Here is a 23557-nt window from a genome sequence, read left to right as displayed (position 1 = left end):
AAATAATTGTTAATTTTCTGGTAAATTTGGGGACGTGCACATTTTCTTACAGACCCTCCTGATATATTTAAAACAGCTTCTTTGACATATTTGACTTCTAGCCTTTACTCTTTACTTTTCACTTTTCATCTTCCTTGCTTTGTTTTATTGTCTTCTATTGTTTGAGATTCCATTTTGAATTTGTCTTTTTGGAAATCATTTAACATTTGTTTCTCTGTGTTCTTGACTTCTGTTGAGGGCAGAACACCCCCTCCTATAGGCAGAACACCTATATCCTGATAGTTTGTTGTCCTCCAGCTCTTTCATGTCCTAGAAGTTTGTGGCAAAGTCACAGGATGATGTCAGATGCTTCCATTCAGCGTTAAGTATTTTCTGTTACTGTTCTCGCTGGCTGAAATTATTTCTATAAATAGATGCTGTGGCCACATTGCTACTGTAACATAATTTAAATGTGGTAAACAGACTTAGAGTAGTAATTTCTTAATAATGTCTATGGATCAGTGATGGCCTGCAGGAGCTGGGTCATTGTGTTGTTTCCAGCTGCTACTTTAAGTTAGAGACAAAATATAAGTCCTAATGTTGGGAAAACTCACTCGGGTTCATTGTGAAGAGGATGTTTTTCATTCATAAATGGGAGGGAAAATGGTCTCTGGAGTTAGGAATGCCAAAGAACTGGGGTAATAATACTTGTGCTGAATCCACCAAGTTTTTTCCTTTGAAGCCAAATAACAGAGTTCTCATGTTTTCATATTAGCAGGAACACAGTGAGGTAATTTTTTTTTACCACTTTCTATTTGAAGATCTTTACATGTTCTGATGCGTGTGTAGAGCAGTTTTCCCTTTCCCCCCCTCTGAAAATAGTGTTTAATGCAGTTCCCTGATGTAGTATCACATGCTTTGGGTTTGCTCAGCACATGTGGGATGGGCTGTAATGGTAAAGTCTAAAACACTTCAAGAATCCCTGTGCAGAGACATAAAGCTGTGCTTGAAATGTGCAGCACTCAAGTCAGTACTGCCTGTGCTGAGCCAGGAAGTGAATTCTCTGTGACAAAGGCTGGGTTTAAAGAGCTGCAAAATCTGTAATTAAGTTACCGTGAAAGCGATGAAACTCAAAGCAGATTTTGTTGCATTGACTTAAATCTATGCAATATTTGTAGTGAATATTGAATATTTCTGTAGCCAGGAGTTTTGTGTGGGGAAGTTAAACTAGTGCAGCTGTCTCTTGTCTCCTGTCAGTCTAGAGGATAAAATTTGCATCAAGACAAAAGATAGTGTAGGAGGTGATGGGGGCTTGGCTGGCCTATTTTGCCATTTATCCCAGAGGCTGGAGTTGTTGTCCCAGACAGATTCCTTTTCCTGTCTGTTTGACTTCTGGTTCTTTAACATCTTAAGAATAATTTAAAAAAATAAATTATATTGATTTTTACAGTAAGCTAAAGTATCTGCTTCTGTGCACAGAAATTTGTTTTCCATGCTTCTGGTCATGTCCATTATCAGTAACTTGTACAACTTTAAGAAAACTATTCAGGTCAGTCTATTTATACTGAGCGTGAATAATATGGTCCAGGTGTTGGACAAGGGAATCTGCTGTTCCTGATGTTGTTACAGGAAAAGTTCTCTGTTGGTTGGCAGAGCTTTTTGGATAACTTGGTATGGGAAAAACTACTATGTTTTGTAGTCAAATATTGTATAAATATTTAGTTATCAGATAAGCCTTGTAGGGATCAATTTCAAGGGAAGCTCAACTATTTCTGCTTCAAGGTAAAATAGAGAGATTCTTTGCAAAGAAATCATGTCTGTTGTGAAATGACTTATCAAAATATTCAGTTGTCAGAGTAGCAGCCTGGCATTGAAATTTTCAGATGATGATAAAATTGTTTTGAGAGAATTGCATTCCAGACTTTCTAAAGAAAGCTTCAAGCTTTATAACATCATCGTTCATTTTCTTTGTTAAATTAGGTCAGAATATTGACTTTTTTTTTTTTCTGTCAGGAGGTAATCATTTCATTATCAAAAGCTAGAATTAGCCAAACAGAAAGATAATTACTTTTTTGAATGTTACTAGAAGGCCACCTATGCTATGTCAAAAAATAATGGAATTTTTTCAGTTGTAATGAAATAAAAAAAGAAATATATTCCACTTGCAGAAATTGAAAAACATCTGATAATTCTGAAATTCTGAAATATTGTAGTAGAACTTATTAGTAATAATTTATTAACCTCTTTTGTACATACTTGGAATCCAAGACATTAAGGTTCCTTACAGTTCCCATTTCTACTTTTCACTAGCATGCTGTTAACAGTTTTAAGGAATCAGCAGGAATAGCAACACCTTTGGGGGGGAAAAGAAGTTGGTTCTCTTTTCATGACCTGCTGAATGTTGTAACAACATCCTTTCCATCCTTTACATAATCTTTATATAACTCTTAGTCTCCTTTCTTTGCCGCTTTGCAGAAAGTTCCCTGGGCTTCCCCGGGGCGTACCAGTTGTAGGGCAGTAATTTCTGGAGGCACAGGAGTGAGTCCAGGGGCTTTATCAAATTCCCTCTGAGGGACAGGGTAAGACTCTCCCCCTGCCTTCCGTAGCAGCTCCATGATAGAAGCTTGGCTGGTTCCCGAGCAGTGTGTGTCAGTGCAGCTCAATCCCTTGTGAATAGTTTAGTCCCAGCACAGGCAGAACCCTCTGACAGTCCCAGTGTCAGCAGAAACTCCTTTAAACCGGTTTTGGTATCTTCAGCTGCGACTTCTACGGCAAGTAGTGGCTTGATGTATTGGGTTGCAGTTTGTAGATTATAACAGATGCTTTATTTCGTGTCATGGTGGTAATTAAGTTGTTTCCACGTACCTCTTCATTATATGATTTTGCAGATTACGTCTCTGCAGACATTTCTGCAAGGGCCAACTCACACATTAACTCCAAAGAGCAACATGGAATTGTTATTCAATTAATATTTGATCTTTCTGTTGCTGAGGGATTCAAACTGCCACCTAGTACTACTAGCCTTAAAAATATTTCTCATTTTCATCTTTAAACTAGCACTATATACTGCTTATGTAACTGAAAAACATTTATTTGGCATTTCATTTGAAAACATAAAAATCTGTAGGTTGATGTAATTCTTAATGTGTCTGTGTAAGTACGTTAATACCAAATGTTATGAGTGATATTTACATAAATGCTTGTGGAAGAAAACATAACATTCCTTTTCCTCTGGAATTGTTCTTCCTAGGGAATACAGTTCCTGATAGAAAATGACCTCCTGCAGAACACTGCAGAAGACATTGCACAGTTCCTTTATAAAGGAGAAGGATTAAATAAAACGGTAATTGGAGATTACCTCGGTGAAAGGTAAAAGAGAAATATTGAAACTTTGTTCTTGAGTTTACAAAGCATATTTATAGATGTTGGGTAGTTACCTTCCCCTTCACAGGCTACATGAGAGAACTACTCAGCTACTCTATAAAAGCTACAGCGGGATGTGAAACTGCTGCAGCATTGTGATAGGGTTTTTTTCCTGTTAGGTTGTTGTTTTTAAATGGGTACATTGTGGGATGATGCTTAATTATCTGTAATTTATTTTTTGAGAAAACCCTGAAATTTGGCAATAGTGCAGAATTAACACTGTAAGCTTTTGGAATGTCTGAGAGTAGTATTGCAACAGTTCTGGTACCTCTTGGTGCTGTGTTCAGAGAAGAGTGACTGACAATCAGTAATAATCAGATAGTAAAGAAATCACTTATTAGAACAGGTAGTCCCTGAGACAATAGTTGTTATCAGGTTTTGGTGCTGTCATCTTCCCTGCACAGAGACTTCCCCTGAGTCAGTAGGTGTCTCAAAGGGCATCTGCACCAGATCTTTATCAGTTCTGGTACAATAAACATGCAACATGTATATTAATGCAACTGTTGCAAAACACAGCCAGGATGCAAATTACTTCCATTGCTGTGCAACCCAGGAATTGATTTTGGAAAAGGCAGCCGAGAGACAAGCAGTGCAGGGTGGCTTGGAGTGTGTGTGTGACGTGCTGGCACATGTTCAGGTGCCAGTTGTGGAGGTTTAGCAGTTGACTCATTTAGGATAAACTCCTGTGGGGATGTGTTGTGGCAGATCCCTTTTGAGACACCCCAGTCTGCTTTACAGCATCAACAGCTTAGTTTGTGCTCAGCAATTTCCTCCTGACATTTAGGTTTAATGGAAGTTTTTACTGTAATAAATATCTTTCGAAAAGAGATCTTCACTGTGGAGTCTCTATACAGAATATGTAGACATGTCAGCAATTTTTATACAACAGAATTGTGTTACTTCTCTTGAATATTTGGGCAATCAGTATTATAAAATCACTTAGATGTTAATGTCCATAATTGCAAAACTATAACATGTATAAAGCAGTCTGTTCTCTTCTGAGAGCTGCACCTTGGTATCATCTTCTGAAACACTTCCAGTTTTTCTAGCCCTATTCCCAGAACCCTGTGCTCATGCAGGAAGGTCTTGCCAGTATGTCCAAGCTCCCTGGAATCATTAATAATATTCATGTGATTTATTTTTCTTTTAAATGGGTGCACATTTAAAATTTAAAAAGTTAGTGCTCGTTCTGCTGCTTCCCTGGCAGGGATGGTGGACAGCACTGGGGTCTAATCTGATAACACAGGGCAACCTTTCTTATTACTGAGTATGTATAGAGAGAAATATGCAATTCAATCTTATCTTCTAAGTTTTTCAGGACTTACATGCTGGCAAATTTAGTGATCACACTGAATAGCAAATTCAGCCAGGATATTTTGTATAGATCTATGAACTGGAGAATAAGATCTTGGGAGAAATGAAAAAAATTGACACACTGCTCCTATTTTGCCACAAGGCAGAAGCAGTCTGTCCATCTTAAGGAGCAGTTGAAATCAAAAAGAAATTTTAAAATATCTTCTGCTTTAAAAGGAGCTTTTATTCAATGTATCCAATCAGGCTACATAAATTGGTTTTTTGTGTGTTTCTTCATTTCTGTGAAGGGTGGAATATTAACATGGTAATGGGAAAGCAAATGGTATTTCTTTCTTTTTTTTTCTGTTCACATATATGAATTAGTAAGGGGATGGCAGTGAAGAGATGACAATCTGATTATCATGAATGTGTATGGAAATTTCAAGGTAGCTGTGTCTGGAGTGGGGAATTGGTTCATCATACTCCGCTGAACTGCAGCATTAATTTCCTAGAATCCTAATAATTTTTATTCATGTTTCTCTGAAAAGAATGTATTAAGCCTTTAGGTCCTGGGGTAAAATAAATACCCTGAGATAAAATAAAATGTGACAATTGAGGTGTCTTAAGCTGCTAGTTTTGCCTTTGTGACTCCCTCAGAAACAGGCTATCAAGTGATCTGTGCTGTGTGAATGGCAGAGCATATTAGAGATGAGCTTTTGCTGAGTTACACACTAACTTTTGTCAAGGCATTTGGAGTCTGAGGACGTTCTCTTTTACTTTGCCACTCCCTCTTGGGGGGCCCATCATGAATTACTTCTGCATTCTAGCTAAATATAGCTGAAGACAAGACCAGGATAGTCAACAGAATGAAATATTTGTATAACATTCTGCCATAAAGAGATATATTTTAAATTAATGACTTTCATAGTCTTATAGCACTCAGCAAAAAAAAAAGTGAATGGTAAAATGGATTGAGATAACACCTAAAAAGTTACAATAAATAAAGGATGAATTACATCCTATAAAAGATTTAAGATTTATTTTGTGTGGGTAAGTCTTCACTTATATTTTTAAGTGGCTTCCTAGACCTTCTGTGTTATTTGGCTTGTGTCCTTGGAGGCGTACCCAGCACAAGTATCAAAAACATATAAACAAAATCAATGTATTTTGCTTAGTAGCACCCCTGTGGATGCTCTCTTTTGTTACACTGTGATGCCACTTCACTAGAAAGCAGTCGCACAGTCGGACTGTGCATTGCCAAATTTGATGAGAATTGCTTTGATTTGCTTGGCAGAGCTGGTGTGTTTTTCTGTAAACAATGTGGGAACATCCCAATGAATGAACAGTTGGCTTTAAGGTATTTAGTGGTGAGTGTTACAGGTTAGTCTGACTATGCAGTTAGTCAGTAATGCAACAGATAATTCTTGGGGGTACACACCTTTCTATTTTCGGGTGGAGGCTGATATGCAACATTCTGTCTTGGTGATGTATTTAAAGCACACCCTGAGGATTAGAAACCTCTCTGCTTCTGGCATATGAGCTCAGTGATGGTGCAGGCTAAATTCTGTCTGCATCCAAATAGTTTTATGTTCATTATTGGTTAAATGTTACTTTTGCATTTAAACACCTTTATATCAAGCAAAGCATCATTTGACTCATGATTTACCTAGAAATGTAAAAGGTGGGTTGAGAGGAAGCTCGTTCAAAACTTCTTCTGATTTTAGTAAACTTTCATTGTAACAGTTTTTGAGAATGGAATAAGAATACAGTACATACTAAGCAGCTCTTTTCAGAAGCTGTTCTTTTTCTTGGACACAATCAGTTGAAGCATTTCTGTTTCTTTTCTTTGTACATAAATTAAGTTACTGCTTTAATATTTTCTGTTCTTAAAGGGAAAAAGGATGGTTTGTTTTTCATGTGCTTTGTGGAGAAAGAAGTTAATTTTCCATCAACCATTGTTTAAGAGTTCATGACACAATGAATTCTTTCTGCAAAAGCATTTACCAAATACATTTGTTGGGCATCATCAGGTGCGGTAATAACAAATGTGAAGCAAAGAGAGCCAGGCCATTTTGGGGTAATTCAAATAAGCAGTTCTAAAATCAGTTTCAGTGCATTACCTCTTGTTGATCTACCAGCAAAAATGGGCAAAATACTAGTGTTAAATATTAAAATACCTCTCAAATAAATGTGTAGACTATTTCTGAGGACTTTATTTGATCAGTATGATTGTTTATTTCCTTGCTTGTTCTTGGAAGCAAATAGAGATAACTAACAGGTCTTTAAAGTTCAGAATTGTAACTGTCTTTTTCCTTTTTTGTTTTTCATAGAGATGAATTTAATATTAAAGTTCTTCAGGCTTTCGTTGAACTCCATGAGTTCGCTGATCTCAATCTTGTACAAGCCTTAAGGTGAGTAAATTCTCTTCGGTTTTTGACCTGAGCTTCCTTTCATCAAATTGCATGTTCATATGAGTCACTGTGTTGATTTATTGGTCAAAAAGCTGCTCTACAGCTCAGCACAACTGTACTGAGCATTACTGTGCAACTGAGCAGAGACAGCTCTGTTTAACCCTTCCCATGGCTTGTGTGTGCTGCCCTTGGGGGTGACGACCTGATTATTTCAGACAAATACAAGCAACTAAAATGTAGCTGTAACTCCTCGGTGTTCCTGCCATGTAGACATTTGAAGATCTGTTTTAAATCTTAGCACAGAGATAGGTTAGAAAAGAAAACAAACTCTTTACTTAAACAATTTTCTTCCTCCTTTCCTTCCACCTCAACTTGTCATTCTGGGCAGGGAGGGGGAGAAATCCCCGGCCATAATCAGTGATGATGTTCAATTGCAGAGAGATAAACTTTGAAACAAGTGCTTTCCTTGTACTTCCCTTAGAGTTTCCCACTTGTCATGTGAAAGAGAGTGTGATATCTCAGTATGTTTTTTCCCCTTGCTAAATGAACAGTTCACTTGATTTCTCTGGGCTGCTTGCACACAGTGACCTTGTGAGGTCCCTTCTCCTCTCGGTGAAAATCCGTAACAGATCCAGCAAATTAAGTTGACTCAGACAGTTCTGCCTGTTTTGTTGCTGCAAGTGACTCCCTCCTGACACCAGATAAATGGGAATGTCCGTGTGATCCTTGTTTCTGGTGCAGTGCCTTGTGATGTGGAGTCAGAACAGCTTTGCTATGGTTGAGTGATGTGGTGATGATAACTTGAGCTGCCTGAGATTTGAGCCAAGGAAGCCTTTTCTGTGGCTGCTGAAGCTTGTCTGGGAGGCTTCGTATTCCTGTCCCTTTTACCCAATTTAACGTTAGGTTTGACTTTATTCTTCCTTAGCAGCTGCTACTATTAAATGTTTGTATTTTGGTAGCTTACAAAATTCGTGGTCTGGAACGTTGCACGAGGTGAGTAAAAGAGTATCTAGAGCTGACAAACTAAAGATGGCCTGTGACACTTTAATACAATGTCCTGAAATGAAAACTGATGAAGACAGGAATAAATTGTTATTATATTGGCATCCAGTGTACAGGGAATAGCGAGGACTTGTTTTGCATGGCAGAGCATGTAACTTTGCTGGTTTAGACCCTGGTTTAATTCAGATAATTCTTTTGCTAAGAGATAAAAGAATAAATGATGAAATTCGTTGGAACTTTTCAGTACCACAATGTGCCAAAAGTAAATTTGTGAAGACTTCTGTCCTGTATGCATTCCAGTGTACCTACATGTAGAAACAGTAAACCACAAAAGTAAACTGTGTTCCAGTTCATGATGCTAAAACAGCAGCACAGATCTGCTGCATATATTACAAAATTACTGAAATCTTAACATAAATCATTCTTTTTAAGACCTAGGTCTGAGTCTTGTAGGGTGAACTTAATGTAGACAGGCAGCATCTCTCTCTAAGCACTGGGATTTTCTTGCTGTTGTTACTGTTTTTAAAATGGTTTTGATGAGTTTCAGTAAAGATGTTAAGTCTTTTTGTATTCCTTGTTTCTCTCCCCTACCAGAAATATTTTGTGTAATATGTCTTTTTACATTGTAAGTAAAGACTAGCTGACTGTTCATTGCTTTTTGTAGCCAGGAAACCTAGGGAGGATTGAACTCATTTTTTTTCCCCCATAGCATTCTCATGGCAAAAATGGGATGCATACAGAAAATTGTTTACCAGTCTGGAAAAAAGAGAGAGCCTCAGAATATGAACTGCCATATTATCTTGCCTGATAGCATGCAGTGTTGCTGGCTGAATTTCTGGGCTAGCCATCTGTGCATGTTGCTTTATAATAGCTCCTGACTTGTGTGTTGAGAGATTGAGAACATATTTCTAGGACATTCGATATAGACAGTGCTGATTTTTTGTTGTTGTTGTTGTTTGTTTCGGATTGTTAGTAATATATGCTTAATATATAAATACTGGAATGTGTAACAACTATTCTTCCCTTCTGTAGGCAGTTTCTGTGGAGCTTCAGACTCCCAGGAGAGGCTCAAAAAATTGATCGTATGATGGAAGCTTTTGCTTCACGTTATTGCCTTTGTAACCCAGGAGTCTTCCAGTCTACAGGTTAGTCACAGGAGACAGCAGGGGTTCTTAAGTACATATATGATCCAAATATAAATTAATATATATGTTCTTGTACAGCTGATGCAAGGAGACAATGGCCAGTTTGGAAATTCAGGTTAAAATAGTATGTGAAATGAGAAATTTCTGAGAACTGAGAAAATGTGACTGTCCAATCCACGCAATGCAAGCTTATGGTTAGAATGCATTTCCATTTCTAAAACTTTAACATTAATATATATCTAAGTCAATTAAAGTATAAAGCACACTTCAGAAATATCACCAAAGATTTTGTCAAAGGATTGGAAAAGAAAGATTCTCAGTCAGGGGTTTAAGGGCAGAAGAGACCAATAGGTTGGATGATCTCATCTGTCAGTTATAAGGACTTTATACCTCACTATCTCTGTATCAAGTCCACTTGTATGTAGCTATAGTGTATTATCTGGAAAGTCATCCATTCTCTTTAGCAGTCTGCTCAGCAATAACTCATCTCAGTTAGAAATGCACCTCAGTTTCCCACTGAGTTATTTGGTTTGGGATTACTCAGATCATAAAAGCTACCAAGACTTTGTGATACTGCCCAGAATGCTGGGGATTGTTGGTCTGTTTGGTTATGGGCACACATAGTTTGCTGTTTATCACTTAATTTGAGGAACAGATAGGCTAGGAAAAGGTTGATGTAGAGCAGGTCTGCAACAGCTAGAGGGGGAAAATACTGAAAACAAAATGCTGAAGATGCATGAATATTTTTCCTCTATGTAGCAGAGAGGTTTCCATTCTTCTTTTTCTTACACAGAATCTTGTACTTGAACTCTGGGAGAATTTACTGTAATCACAACCATGTCAAGAGGCACAATAAGATTTCCTTTGTCATCTTCTGATATTATCCAGTAGTACTGGCTACCTCCTCAATGCCAAGGAATTGAGTCAGTGTCATTTTCAGTCTTTCTAAATGCAATTCAGAATATTATTTTGAAGAGACAGTTCTTTCTCTTTTGAGAAAGCTTTGGAAATACTTTGAGTAGGAGGAGGCTGATTGACCAAGTTTATTATAGGATCTACCACATGATCTAGGCAGTCTGTGTGCAGAGAACATTCTGCCCAACAACACTTCAGTGCTTTAAGTGAAATGCTAACTTAGGGTGATAGCAATGATTTCATAGAGTTAATTTTTTTTTTTTTGGATTCTCATACTGTTTTTCTCATACTGGCTTTTAATTTGAAATGTAACATTTTTCTTCTTAGGCTTACTTCAACAGTTTAAAGAAAGATTTGAGACTTTTATGTACAGTGCTCAGGACTTTTTGACTACCTGTTTCTCTTTCTTTATCAGTGAAGATGAGCTGTATATTAATGTTACAGGTTGGTGCCACAACACACAGACAAACCATTTTTGCCCCTCTGATTTCAGATACGTGCTATGTGCTCTCATTTGCCATCATCATGTTAAACACCAGCCTGCACAACCACAACGTGCGGGATAAACCAACCGTGGAGAGGTTTATCTCCATGAATCGTGGAATTAATGAAGGTGGAGACCTCCCAGAGGAATTACTACGGGTAAGACCAGGCATGGCTTGGTGTTTTCAACAGCAGACTTAAAAGTGTGTGCAGCAGTTCTCAGGCAGATTTGTCAAGGGAAGGCGAGAAGAACATTTTCTAGCTTGCATAACCACTTGAGTAGCTGAAAGAAGCTTTTTGTGATATTCACTGCTTTGAACAAGCTGCTTTGAGCTCGTTCTCCCTATATTCAACCTTTTGTTGAGGAGAGGAGATTTCAGAGAAAACACTCTCTAGTTTGCTGATGGCAAAATTCTTGTGGAATTGGCTTCTTATGAAAAAAAGTAGTATTTCTGGATAAGTCAGAGAAAACTGGAAAAAATAGTAAAAATAATTGGTTATTGCCTCTCATTTCTTTCCATGTGTCTTGTGGAGCTCCCTCCTGTCCCTTGGGATATGAGTAAAAACATGTATTGTAAGACAGTGTGATGGCCCACACCGTTTTCTGAAAACCCAGATGCATTTGGCAAAACTTGTTCTAAATGAGACCTGATGCTGAATGCTGAAATTAAATTAAAATGTCTTTGCTGGGAGTGCTTATGAAATTGGTACTAAAAAGAGAGACTTGTTTATAGATGAAGTGGTTTAAAATCGAACTTGATGGAAGTCGTAAAGATTGGGGAGGGAGGTTCCAGTATTTGATGGACAGTATTTCCTATGCTTTTAATACAAACAGTGTGAGAAGCAGTAAGATCTCCTGGTTGCATTTTCTATTAAGACATTTATTAATGAGGTCTTTTTCCTTTCTTTTTTTTTATTCTTCTAGAATTTATACGAAAGTATTAAGAATGAGCCGTTTAAAATTCCAGAGGATGATGGAAATGACCTAACACATACTTTTTTTAATCCAGATAGAGAAGGTTGGCTGCTGAAATTAGGTTAGTCACAAGGGCAGTTGTGCTGCTGGGTGTTTGTTCATTGTTAGCATGTTTGCTGCTTCCGTGTCTATCTGCTTCCTTGGGAAGGTAACAGGATTAACTTTGCATTTAAAAATGGATGAACCAAAATAAGTAGCTCCTTTACATCTGAAGGCTGTTACTTCTTATTTTGTGTACCCAAATTAGCAATCTTGTTTCAGACTTCGGAGTTTTATTTCTGAGATACGAGAAATAAAAACTCGGCCACAAAAAGGAAACGCCACATGGTATTTACCACATGCTGTGACTGATAAATAACAACTAAGTCTCCATAAGGTCATTTCAGAAAACTGTGTGATACTTCAACTCAGTTTTCTGTGTACAAAAAAAGGATTTCTCCTCAAATGGTTATTTTTGTATGTCTTTATTTTTCCATATTATTTGTGAGTTTCTCTTGGTTTGGTTTTGGCTATGATTTTTAATGAGTGGTTTAAATGTGCCTTCTTGTTTTCCTTATGGCCTATGACCTATCACCTTTCTGTTCTGTGACTGGCTGTCTCTGCTTATTCTGCATTAGGAGGTACGTATCTGATGCTTTCCAGTCCCCTCTTCTTCAGTTGCTCATTCTTTTATTTTCTTCCTCCTGCCTCCTGGGTTTTTTTCGTTTCTTTTTTTTTCTTTTTTTAATCAGGTTTGTTGTAGCATTTTGCTTTTTCACTCAGTGTCACTAACAGTGTCATCAGTGGTGCTCTGGGAGACCGGCATGTCGGTGTCTAACTCACATGTGTGTTCTGCAAAGGAAGAAAGTGTTTATATGTAAAGCAGAAAAATAAGGATGACTTCAGCATACTTTCCTTACTCATGGAAGAACACAACAAGGACAGAATAATCTCTACTGGGAGTAAACAAGTGTTACTCTGTCATGAAGTTTGAGTGATTTTGTCACTTGTTTATCGATGATTCTATTGAAAGATGGATTACATTTGAACTATGTATTTATAAAAACTGTTCTTTTTCCTGTTTATTTTCCTCTCTAAATAACACTAGCTTACTGAACAGAGTCTTAAATGAGCTTCAGATTTAGGGTTGTGGAAAGCTCTGATAGTTCAGTCTCCTGGCACTGCAAGATGCCCTTGTTTACAGACTCCTGAAGTTGATGCAATTCAGTTTTTTACTTGGCTGTGGGGAATTTTTTTCCTATATAAAGGAGACTGACATTTAAACACCAGTGCACAATCAACAGAGCCAGTTGTTGGCCACTTTAATCTATTAAGTGCTTGTTAAAGTGGAAGAAACTTTGCACTTGGAGAAGGTGACTGAAGTGTGCAAGGGGATGTGTGCACATGGGGAGAATGGGGAAAGTAGAGCCTGGATAGAGCCTTGGGCCTGCTCTGCTGATTGCACCTGGAAATCAGTGGTCATGGTTGTGCTGGAAAGAAATGGATGTGAAAAGGAAGCATTTGGAATTCATTCACATGCTCTCCAATGTCCTATTTTGACCTCTGTGCTACAGATGCTGTGGAGCTCTTTGTCTTCCTAACTACAGAAGAGCAAAGCTCTGGCTTTTTGATGTGCACTGGCTCTGCTGGCGCAGTTTCAAACATGACTTTGCAGCTTTTCTTCATTTTATAGTATGAGTTGATAGCTTTTCAAGCTGATGGAGATAGAATGTGCTTCCTGGAGAAGAGTTTGGGTGTAAGCCCATACTGTCCCTATTTCTGTTCCCAGTGCTCTCTCACATACCTACACACCTACTGAGAGTGCCATCAAATGTGAGTGTTTGTAGAGGAGTGACAGCATTCCTCATGGAAGAAACTGGAAATAAAAGACATAAAAGAGATCTAATAAAAAATAGAGGAACAAAGAAATTGAGGAAGTAATGACTGAAAACAAGTGAGAGCTGCCAGGTGCTCCTGCACATTCTGGCTCTGGTGCAAGGTCAATAAACCAGAGGTCAGTACTGAACAGTCTGGCTCAGTTTTCAGTATGTACAAGGTAGATGAGAGCCAGTGCACAGAAAACCCAGTAGTAAAAGGGTGTGTGAAACAGGAGGGTGTTACACATAGCACTCCCACAGGGTGAGGGTTATTTGAATAAAGAAATGAAATGTGTCCAGAAGCCTCCGGTGAATCAGCCTGGAAATGCCTGGAGCTGTGCTTCCGTGAAAGACTGCATTTTTTTCAGCAGACACAGACTGGTACAGACAAATACACTGCTAGTTTAGAAGCAATGACCAGAAATAAACCTGGCAGGTTGTATTTTTTTTCTTCTTTCTTTCTTTCTTTCGTCTCTCTTGAGTTTCCTATTTACCAGGAGTCTTAAACTGTATGTTGAGCGTGCTGTCTGAGTCCACACTGTTTGCATTTTTACAGTCCTTTCTGTTGGGACACATTTCTTGTGAAATGGGTAGAGTTTCCTTCAGTTCTGGAAGATTCTGATAGTAAAAGTGTCAGTATTGTTGAAATGCTAAGGAGACTACTCCTGTATGAGAGCTTAAGTGCTCAGCTGTGATAATACATAAAAGTTGAAATAGAAAGTTTTATGTAAAACTATAAACATGACTAAGACTACTTCCAGACCCCGACTATATCAAGACAGTATTTTGTATTTGGTATTTCTTACAGCCAGCCCTTCCCATTTATCTATTTGTGCCCCTTTTTTTAGTATTCCATCTCTCACTATATTGATTTTCCTCTGGGCAGAAGATGGATATTGTGAAACTTTCATATGTTGTAAAATTCATGTGTCCAAAAGACCACCCTGGCCCTCAAGCCTGGCACTGGGCTTTAGGAAGCTGGGAAGGTGTGGAATGCTTTTGGAGAGTTTGCTGCTCTGGATTGTTCAGAGGTGACCCTGTAAGTCTGAGTGCCAAACCTGGCAGCCAGACAGCAATTCTGGTTTTATCTATCTAGACTTAGCTGGTGCCTTTATATAGATGTCTTTATCTTGGTAGACCTAAATTATCAGCCAGTTCTGCATGGTTTGCAGCCTGGTGTAATGAAAATGAATGCTGCAAGTCAAAAACTGAAAGCTGCTGAGTGCTAGCGAGTCCTCACTTGGAGCAGTGTGAGACATCATGAGATTTCAGATTTTTCTACGTCGTAATTATGAGTGGTGTTGGTACCATGAAATTTTCTGCCATCCACTCTACGGTATTTTGAAATTTTCCCTTGCCTAAAGCAGCTTCTCTGGACAAATTGCTCAGCTTGTGTAATATTTTCTTCTACTTGAAGGGAAACTGTGACATTATTCCCCCAAACTGGAGAGGAAATGATTGGAGCCAGACGCACGAGTGTGTTAATTTTTTCTGCCAGTCAGGAGCTTACAGAGTGCTTGGAGGTTGTCCAAAAGCTGCACATCCGGGCCCGTCCCGCCAGTGGTGCTTATTCCAGCACATCTGTCCTTGGGAGGATGTTGTTTCTCTTCCCTAATCTGGGGAGGGAGAACAGTGGTGGCCGATCAGGAAACTGGTGCCTTCCGGTACCTGCCTGGCCCTCGTGGAGCCTGGTGCCCTCCCAGGCTGAGACAGACAGTGTTGTCAAGGGAAACTTTAAAAGAAACCCCAACTTCAATCCAGTCATCTGCATAACTGTGCAGTTGCTGAGTCTCTTCTGCCTGGTGGTATCTAAGTGAACTGAGAAGAAAACACATTCTTGTGTGTGCATCTCTCTCCTTCCCCTCTAAAGCTTTCGTATAAATTAGCTGAAGATCTGGGTAGGATTTTCTAACTTTAGATACATTGCTGCCTTAAGCCTTAAGGTGTTTTTTACTTTGGGGATTTGCGTTTCCTAAGTCATTGCCAGTTGTTTTTCCCTTGTTTGTCTAGTTTGTACTTTGCCCATGATCCTATGTTGAGTTACAAAGGTGAAGAGGGTTTCTGTTCCTCTTTCTGTACATTTAGCTGTGTGGCCTTTTCTTGTAGTTTCCTTAGACTTCCACCTTTAAGACACCGTGCTTCTATAGTTTCTTATTTGAGCTGTCTGTGCATTTTTGTTAATCAGCTGGATCTTTCAGAAGTATGTCACTTATCTCTCCGTTTCTGTAAATGTTTATGGATTCATCCTCTAGTTTTCTTGATCCTCTTCTGCTAACTTAATTCCTTCCAGTTTTAATCTCTGAAAGGCTGGCAGCTGGAGTCAGAGATGAAGTATGTTACTAACCCCTTTGTTGTTGTTTTGTGAGCCTACAGCAATCCCGGCCAAGGAAAAGAATGTTTTGTTATCACGAGTTCTTTCCCATTAATCTTGTGTGCAGTGTTTACGGGCCACAGCGCCTCATCAACCAGCTGCTTGGGATGCAGCCCATTGTAAAGGCACATTAAATGTGTGTTATATGGTGACCTCTGCAAATTTGATTAGTACAGATTAGATTTTGAGCTTTATTAGAGTTTCTGTGCTGTTGACAGCTGCAACTAAGTAATGGGGTGGGGAGACAGAGACTGACATGTGAGAGTAGTTCCTTATCCTGCAAAAAAATCCTTCCTTACTGCTTGCTTTTTTTTTCTGGAAGAGTAACTCATAGCTTGGTGGAGCAGGGACTTGGGGTCTGTTTCCATGACTCACTTGAGTGCTGTAACCCTGTGAGCTGCTACTGGCTGGTTTAGGGAGAAGGGAGCAGTAAGAGGGATGATGTTGGAAATATTTAATCTTCTTTCTGGCTTCAACATCAATACTCTCCTGGAGCCAGGAAATGTTTCCTGACAAAAGCTTCATGCTGCAGTTTTGATGATTACAGAAGGTTTCAGATTTGAGAAATCTGACTTTTCCAGAGAGAGGGGATGTTGTCAGGAAAAATTTCAGTGAGCTCACTGAACCACAGTAGTAAAACTGTGGTTTACTATTTGGCACTTCATATTGTTCTGGGAGGTGTTTTAGGTCCGTTACTTCTGCCTTAAATTATAAGCAGGCCTTCTTTTAAATACATGGTTATTACCTGATATTTTTATTGTGTTCTGACATGATATCATGGTTTATGAGAAACACCTTTGCTCAGTTTAAGTTGCTCTATGACAGTAACATGTTTCTCTCTTTGTTTCATCCTCTCTTGTCCTGAATTGTTTCTCTGCTAGACCTGGGCAAGCCAGGACCTCTGATAGCTGATGTTACCTGTTAACCTGAAATATGTGGTGATGTTTTAGGGCGGTACAAATGTTAAGTGGTGTTAACCTGTTAACCTTAGAGAGCAGAACGTGACTTAAAGTCATGGCAGTTAATATTGGGTTATATGAAAACGTGTCATGTTGTGGTGATCACAAGGAGTGCCCTGGCAGTCACCTTGACTTGGCAGCTGCTTATTCATTGATCTGGAAGTGAGTCAAGCTCAAGTTTGTCATTCCAAACCCGAATACTTCCTGATACTTGACCCAGCTCTCGGTCAAGGTGATGGGAATTTTTCTAGTGACTTACGTGCCAGTTTGAATGTCTCTGCAGTGCTTTATTTAAGGATCTATCACAGTGGTTGTACTAAAATGCCACCAGTTCTTCCCTCACTGTCTCCAGTTCACTCAACCATTCATTGTGTCACGGCTTCTGCATCTTGCACTATTTTGCCTTCTCTTATTTCACCACACCTGCTTGCAGATTAAATTTTTCTTAAGATACGTGTGCATCGAGTGGAAACGTGAAGTTTATTGAGTACATTGAATGTTGCAGTGTGTTAGCACTGATTTTTCTGTAGGTTGTGAAACCAAGCAAAAGGAAGATACAACGTGCAACACACTTGGTGTGGAATGCAAATATGCACTAGATTGGTATCCAGAAATGTCATGACATTCCTAGAATTGTTCTTTAATTTAATATGATTTGGATTGCCGTATTAAACAAAACTCCACCTATCTCAAGTAGAACAAAAAGATTAAAAAATTATGCTCGTGTCTTAAATTTGGTGATATGACATGGATTAAACTGGGTGTCTTGTGTGTAGTGATGGTGCTCTTTTATGCACGGGTGTTCAGTAGCAAGATCAACTATTTTGAAATGTTGAGTTAATGAGATGAAATCCTTGCTGAATGGATGATGCACAGGTGGTGACATAATCCTGAAGTCAGATAACTATGGTGGATCTAAGCCTGTATACTAATAACATGTGATTGCTTTATCTACAGTTCTTTCCTGGAAATGAGTTTATGTAGTAGTGAGAAACTAAACATGTTCTGAAGCAGCCAATGGCAGAAAAACTGAAAGGGCCAAAACAATAATGTGTTTCTAAAAAGAAACTGTTCTCTATAGCATGTCATTAACAAGTGTAAGGAAGAACTCTGTGGTTGCTGTTGTCTAAACTGTTAATGCAGGAAAAATTGGCATTTTTGGAGCAGTAGTGATTTCTCCTGTCAGGTGTAGTCAATGATATATTAACCCATAAAGAGAATAAGTTTTTAAAATTCTGATAAATGACAAATGACTAAAAATGGTATGTCTTGGCTTAGGATTTGCTCCTTATTGATGGCCCATCATATTTGTTCTGTAAGTGATATTTATAAGCATCTTACGCACTTGATGTTAAATCTGAAAGTAGAGATAAGTTCCTAATCCTGTGTTTGCTCACGAGTGGATTGACAGGAAGGTGATAAAATGCTCTTAATTTTATTGATAGGACCATTTCCTTGTCCAGGACAAGCTGTGGAGGAGTTGGTCCTGTTGCTGGGACCCAGTTGCTGGTTATCCATGCAATTCCACTGCCAGCGTGAGCGAGTGGCTGTGGGCATTAAAGCAGCCCCGGGTTGGCCTCACTCAGCCTCCCCTGGCCCTGGCAGCACTGGCTGTGCCCAGGACTGTGTGTGTTAATGTTCTTGGGGCAATAAACCCCTGGGGAGGCCTGGACAGAGGGATCAGGGCTGGCCCTGTGCTGTTGTGCACGGCTCCTGTGGCTGGTGAGCACCACCATAGTTAGCGCTGCCTCAGGACAAGAGCTGCAGTAACGTGTTCTTTAACCTCACCCATCTGTGCCTGATCCATTTACCATTAAGGAATTAAACCATATTTTGAAAAAACAAGCAAAACTAAATTATTTCCTTACCTGTTGTTGAAGCCTTGACAGCAGCACACGTTTAATTCCAGCCTACCTTTTGATTGTAGGGGGAAGAGTAAAAACATGGAAACGGAGATGGTTTATTCTGACTGATAATTGCCTGTATTACTTTGAATACACAACAGTGAGTATAAAACATGGTGCATTTCATTTGTAATCAGGATATTTAAGTGGCTAATAATGTGATATTTTCCTAACTTTTTTAGGACAAAGAACCTAGAGGAATTATTCCGTTAGAAAATCTTAGCATAAGAGAAGTTGAAGACCCTAGAAAACCAGTAAGATAGTTTCATATTTATTTTTTTTAATGAAATAAACCATATAGAGCTTAATTGTACTGTTAAATGAATATATTTGTCAGTTTTGTTTTGTTTTTTTTAAATTTATTTCTTGATTTCTACTCTCCAGAACTGCTTTGAGCTCTATAACCCCAGTCATAAAGGTCAAGTAATTAAAGCCTGTAAAACTGAAGCTGATGGCAGAGTGGTGGAAGGCAACCACGTAGTGTACAGAATATCTGCTCCCACCCCAGAAGAAAAGGAAGAGTGGATTAAATCTATCAAGTGAGTTTAAAGTCTTAAATGCCTTTCAGAACTCTTTTCAGAGTTTGGTACTAACCGAATTTGTTCTACCTTGTTTGAAGAACTCTGATGTTGCAGTGTCCTCTGGGATTAATGACGAGCTCTGTGGGTTGATGGATCAAGATGCAACTCTCCTGTTACTGTCTGGTCCTAAGGAAATAGTGCTACTAACTCAAATGAGGAAAATACAGATTTATTTTTTTAAGCAGATGTAAAACCTTGTGTGAATTGCCTCTAAACCTAATTTTGTTGGTTTCTTACTTTACCTAATAATTATCTTTGGTGACATGTATCTTAAGTGTGTTCACAGGTAGCTTTAACCTGTCAAAGCTTGACTTTCTCTTGGAAAGTTTATAAACAGACCCAAGAAATAAATAATAGTCAAGATGAAGGTATGAACTCTTAACAAATCATAGCTGAATAGCATCTTTTGCTAAAGAAGTATTTGTGGTGCTTAGAAGTCAAATATCCATTATCTTATTAAGAATGTGGACTCATCCACAGGGAAGAGACAATAAAATAGTTTCAGTTTTCAAAACCGGGCACTTGTTAACCAAATTGATGATTCCTTTTTTTTCCTTCCAGAGCAAGTATCAGCAGGGATCCCTTTTATGATATGCTGGCAACAAGGAAACGAAGGATTGCAAACAAGAAATAGAACACAATCAGTGACTTGTAGACCTGCATCAACCTATAAATGAGCATACAGTGGAGTCATAATGTAAAAATTGGACAAACTAAATGAAGACAATTATTGTAAATTTTATATATATATACACTTTACTATGGCATAAAAACTTGGCAAGACCTTTCAGGGTAAATAGTTACTGGCATATAATTTGAAGGAAGCTTCAAATCCCAGAGAATTCAACTGAAAACATGGAAGCCTTGTTTTCATTTGTATTAGTTACAACTTCATTTTACTTGGGTTGGGAGGGGTGGAGTTCAGGGCTGACAGTAAAATGTCCTACACTTGTCATTTGAGTGCATTTCCCATAGAAGGAGGAGTGACTTTAAGACTTTCATCTCTCACTAAAGTGGAGCACGGCATGATCTGGCACTTCCTTTTCCTGTGAACAGAACCCCCCCATCTCCACGTGAGTTCCCAAGTCGTGTGTGTTTCCCAGGGACAGCTGAGTGCAGCTTTCAGTCAGGATTTCTCTCCTGCCTTTGTGGAAACAGCTTTTCTTCAGAAGTGCAACTAAGCAGACTGGCAGCTGTGTAGGTACCTCGTGGTGCCAGAGGGTTTGGTTGATGTGCACTGAAATACAGGCAGGTCCCAGCTGCAAAGCTTTGAGCCTGTAAACATGACACAAAGCACAGACGTGCTCTGATATTTGCCAGTTGGCTAAAACTTATTCCTGTCTGCTCCTACTCACAGTAAGCACTAAGGTTTAATGACTGGTTTAATCTGCTTTTTATATAGTAACATCCTTCTTATGTTTTAGATACGTTGTAGTTTAATTAACACTAAGTTAGTATTAAAGGAATGACAGGGCTTGAGTGAGCTTAGGCTTTGCATGTGAAAACACCCCCAAATAATTTCACATGCATTTCATGTTTTTCAAGGGAAAAACCAAAAAGGTGAAATCTTTCTGTAGGATGCAGCCCTGGAGAGTTAAGCAAGCAGGAGTCATTCCTTTGCTTGATAACAAACTTTGGACATACAGAGAAGTTCAGTACTTGCATTCTTTGAGGCAGTTTTTCAGATCTGTGCTTCGGCAGTTGATATTTTAAAAAATGAAGAGAGATCCTTATTTTTACTTAAAAAATAAATGGATGACCTAGTGCAGGTAGACTCCCCCACAAGCACATCTCTGTTGTTTTTGTCATTTGTAGAAGATGCTTGTGTCCTGCTGATGGGTCTTTCAGGAACATGTCAACTGCTACAGCAGATTTTACTCCAGTGTTTTCTATTGATGGCACACACACTTTTCTTAAGGGTAAAGCCCCTGATTCCACAACGGAGGCAGAAAGTGGCTTTTTTGACCCTACTGCTTCTGTTGGTACTCCGTTTTTCCCAAACTTGTTGAACCTGAGCCGTGCCTACCGTGCCAGTGAACACTTTGGAGACCCAAAATGTCAAAGCAGTTTTGCTTGTTGGAGTTACAGGAGCATCTCTGGATCTGTTGTAGGGAAATGTGCTGCACTTTTTGCTGGGGCAAACCCACAGACTCACTGAGTTGATCTGTGTCAAATCTCCTTTGAACTGCAAGGGAGAGTTGTTTCATTGTTCTGTCTTACTAATTTGCCTTGTTTTGCATGGGTTGCCAGCCTGTGAGTGTTTTGCTTTATTGCATGTTTGCAAAAGAGGCCGAGAGGAAAAGAACAAAGTAAACCTTCCTACACCTTCGATTTTCCCCAGAGTGTGTGGAATTGCTTGGGTGAATGTTCAAATCCGAGTGCTTCCAAGGGAGTAAAACTCAACCAAAGGAGGTAGAATCCTTGAATAAGTGTCAGTGTGGGGATAAATTTGCTTAATGGAACACATTTTAGACTCTTTATAGAAATTATGTGTGTTTGTGAAGCAGCACAATGACAGAGCTGCTGCCAACACTTGTTTTGAGTCTTCCACTCTGCAATGACACGATTTGTTTTCAAGCACTGCTTCCATCAGTCTTAGCTTTGGACAAGTAGATTTGTAATGCAAATAGTGACAAGCCAATCAGTGGTACTTAGTGAGCATAAAGGTGAGAGGCAGCAAATAAAGTATTTCTGGAGAAATGTGAGATTCCAAAAGCATGAATAAGCCATTGAAGCACTTTTGTATCAATTCTTATCTTCTGAAATGTCACCTTTGAGCAAACCTATGTATTTAACCAGGTGAGGATGTCTGCCTTTGAGCATGAAGGAAATGCCTTGAGAGTTCATTTGCTGTATTTAGTTTTGAAGTTCTTATATCCTGCAGAAGTAATTATTTAGAGTAACATGTAACTGAGGATATTATAGCAGGAAATACATTATTTCTTAGCATTGAAATGCAACATCTTAAACAGCTACTTGTGGTGCTCAATGTATCTATTTAATTTACCAAAGCTAACGGAACAGCCTTCTCGTGTGTGTTAATATTTGATTTCAAATGTTCCTTGTAACAGTATTAACAGGGAGTGAAACTGGCCCAAAATTTCCACAGGCCACGAGGCCAGTAAAACAAAGTGGCTTGTGAAAATTTTGGCCATATCAGGTACTATCCACGAGGGTGAAGAAAAATCTCTCAACCTTTCCCTTTTTTTTTATTGGGCTTCAAGTCCAGGGGTGGCTACTAAGAGTGGCTGCTCGGTGGCCTAAAGCAGGATCTGTTACAGTTTGGCCATGCTGAGGAAAAGTCCTTTGGGGACAACAGGTTCTCCCTTCCTGTTGCACTGAAACTTGGATAATTTTCCAGCTTTTTGGTTTTGATGTTGCAGGGGCAGCAAGAGCCAAGGCTGCTCCTGCCACGTGCTCAGTGTGTGACCCACTGGGCACTGCCAGTGCAACTGGGAGAGAACTGTACAGAAAACTTAAGCTCAGCTGGACTGACTTAAATTTTACAATATTCTGACAAAATAAGCTCAGCATCACTTAACATTTTGAACTGTTTTAAACTGGTACAAAACTGAACCTTTGTAAACTGAGCAGCATTTATAATGCTTCATATATAAAAAAACAATGCATATTTTTAAGATTTATTACATATCTATGTAGATATGCTTGCTGGAAAAGCTAGGTCTGTTGTAGACCAAATGCTACAAATTAAGACTTGTGGCTTACCAGTTTCATTTCTATATTTTTTTGGAAAATGTTTCTAGCTAGAGTTTAAATATAAAATGTAAATACTGTACAGTTATGTATTGATATAAGTATTACTTGGTGTACACAAGTGATTTGCATGACAAATACTCTGTATCACTGTTAAAAATGTGATGTTCTTATGTAAAGCCACTGCAATATTAATGTTTTCATTTATCATTAAGATCTGTTGCTTAAATCTGTCAGTTTTCTCAAAAATAAAGTGTGAAACTGTACAGTTGTGTATCTCCTCATTTACCAGGAATGCTTGGGAGGCAATTGCTGACTTCTTTAGAGAGTAAGGTTTAATTTTACTTAAAAGGCCTCTTTTCCCTGCTTTGAGGCACAGTAATTCAAATTATCAGGTTTAATTTTTCAGAGAGAAAACCCTTCAGCTGCTGCCACTGAGTGTGACTCCATTAAGAGCTGGTTTCCCTTGAGAGCCACCCTAAATTAAGGTGTTTTGTCAGTTCCCTTCTGTGAATTTCAGTCAAATGTAAGGGGGGGAAATCAGA

The 23557-nt window shown here is 38.8% G+C and overlaps 1 protein-coding gene across 4 annotated transcripts in view; it reads left to right on the top strand.

The window, feature by feature from the left end:
• The window catches only part of CYTH3 (cytohesin 3), a 49751-nt gene extending 26473 nt beyond the window's left edge, over positions 1 to 23278 (top strand). Inside the window, exons 4-13 of one of the 4 annotated variants that reach the window (XR_003534258.1) lie at positions 3230 to 3348; positions 7026 to 7106; positions 9141 to 9253; positions 10662 to 10810; positions 11577 to 11688; positions 18741 to 18817; positions 18900 to 18971; positions 19102 to 19256; positions 19860 to 20654; positions 21640 to 23278. Coding sequence is in view for 3 of the 4 variants with exons in the window: in XM_027683408.1 (XP_027539209.1) it covers positions 3230 to 3348; positions 7026 to 7106; positions 9141 to 9253; positions 10662 to 10810; positions 11577 to 11689; positions 18739 to 18817; positions 18900 to 18971; positions 19102 to 19256; positions 19860 to 19932 (954 nt within the window). In the remaining variant the exon portion in view is untranslated. Of the gene's footprint in view, positions 1 to 3229; positions 3349 to 7025; positions 7107 to 9140; positions 9254 to 10661; positions 10811 to 11576; positions 11690 to 18738; positions 18818 to 18899; positions 18972 to 19101; positions 19261 to 19859 lie in introns of those variants that run through there. The other 3 variants (XM_027683408.1, XM_027683407.1, XM_027683409.1) reach the window with 3 other exon arrangements.
• Positions 23279 to 23557: the final 279 nt, after the last annotated feature.

The sequence above is a fragment of the Neopelma chrysocephalum genome, unplaced genomic scaffold (assembly GCF_003984885.1).
Source record: "Neopelma chrysocephalum unplaced genomic scaffold, ASM398488v2 Primary Assembly neopelma1_65, whole genome shotgun sequence".
In the NCBI taxonomy this organism is placed as follows: domain Eukaryota; kingdom Metazoa; phylum Chordata; class Aves; order Passeriformes; family Pipridae; genus Neopelma; species Neopelma chrysocephalum.
Note: the sequence above shows the minus strand (reverse complement) of the source record. Positions and strands in the feature narration are given on the sequence as shown.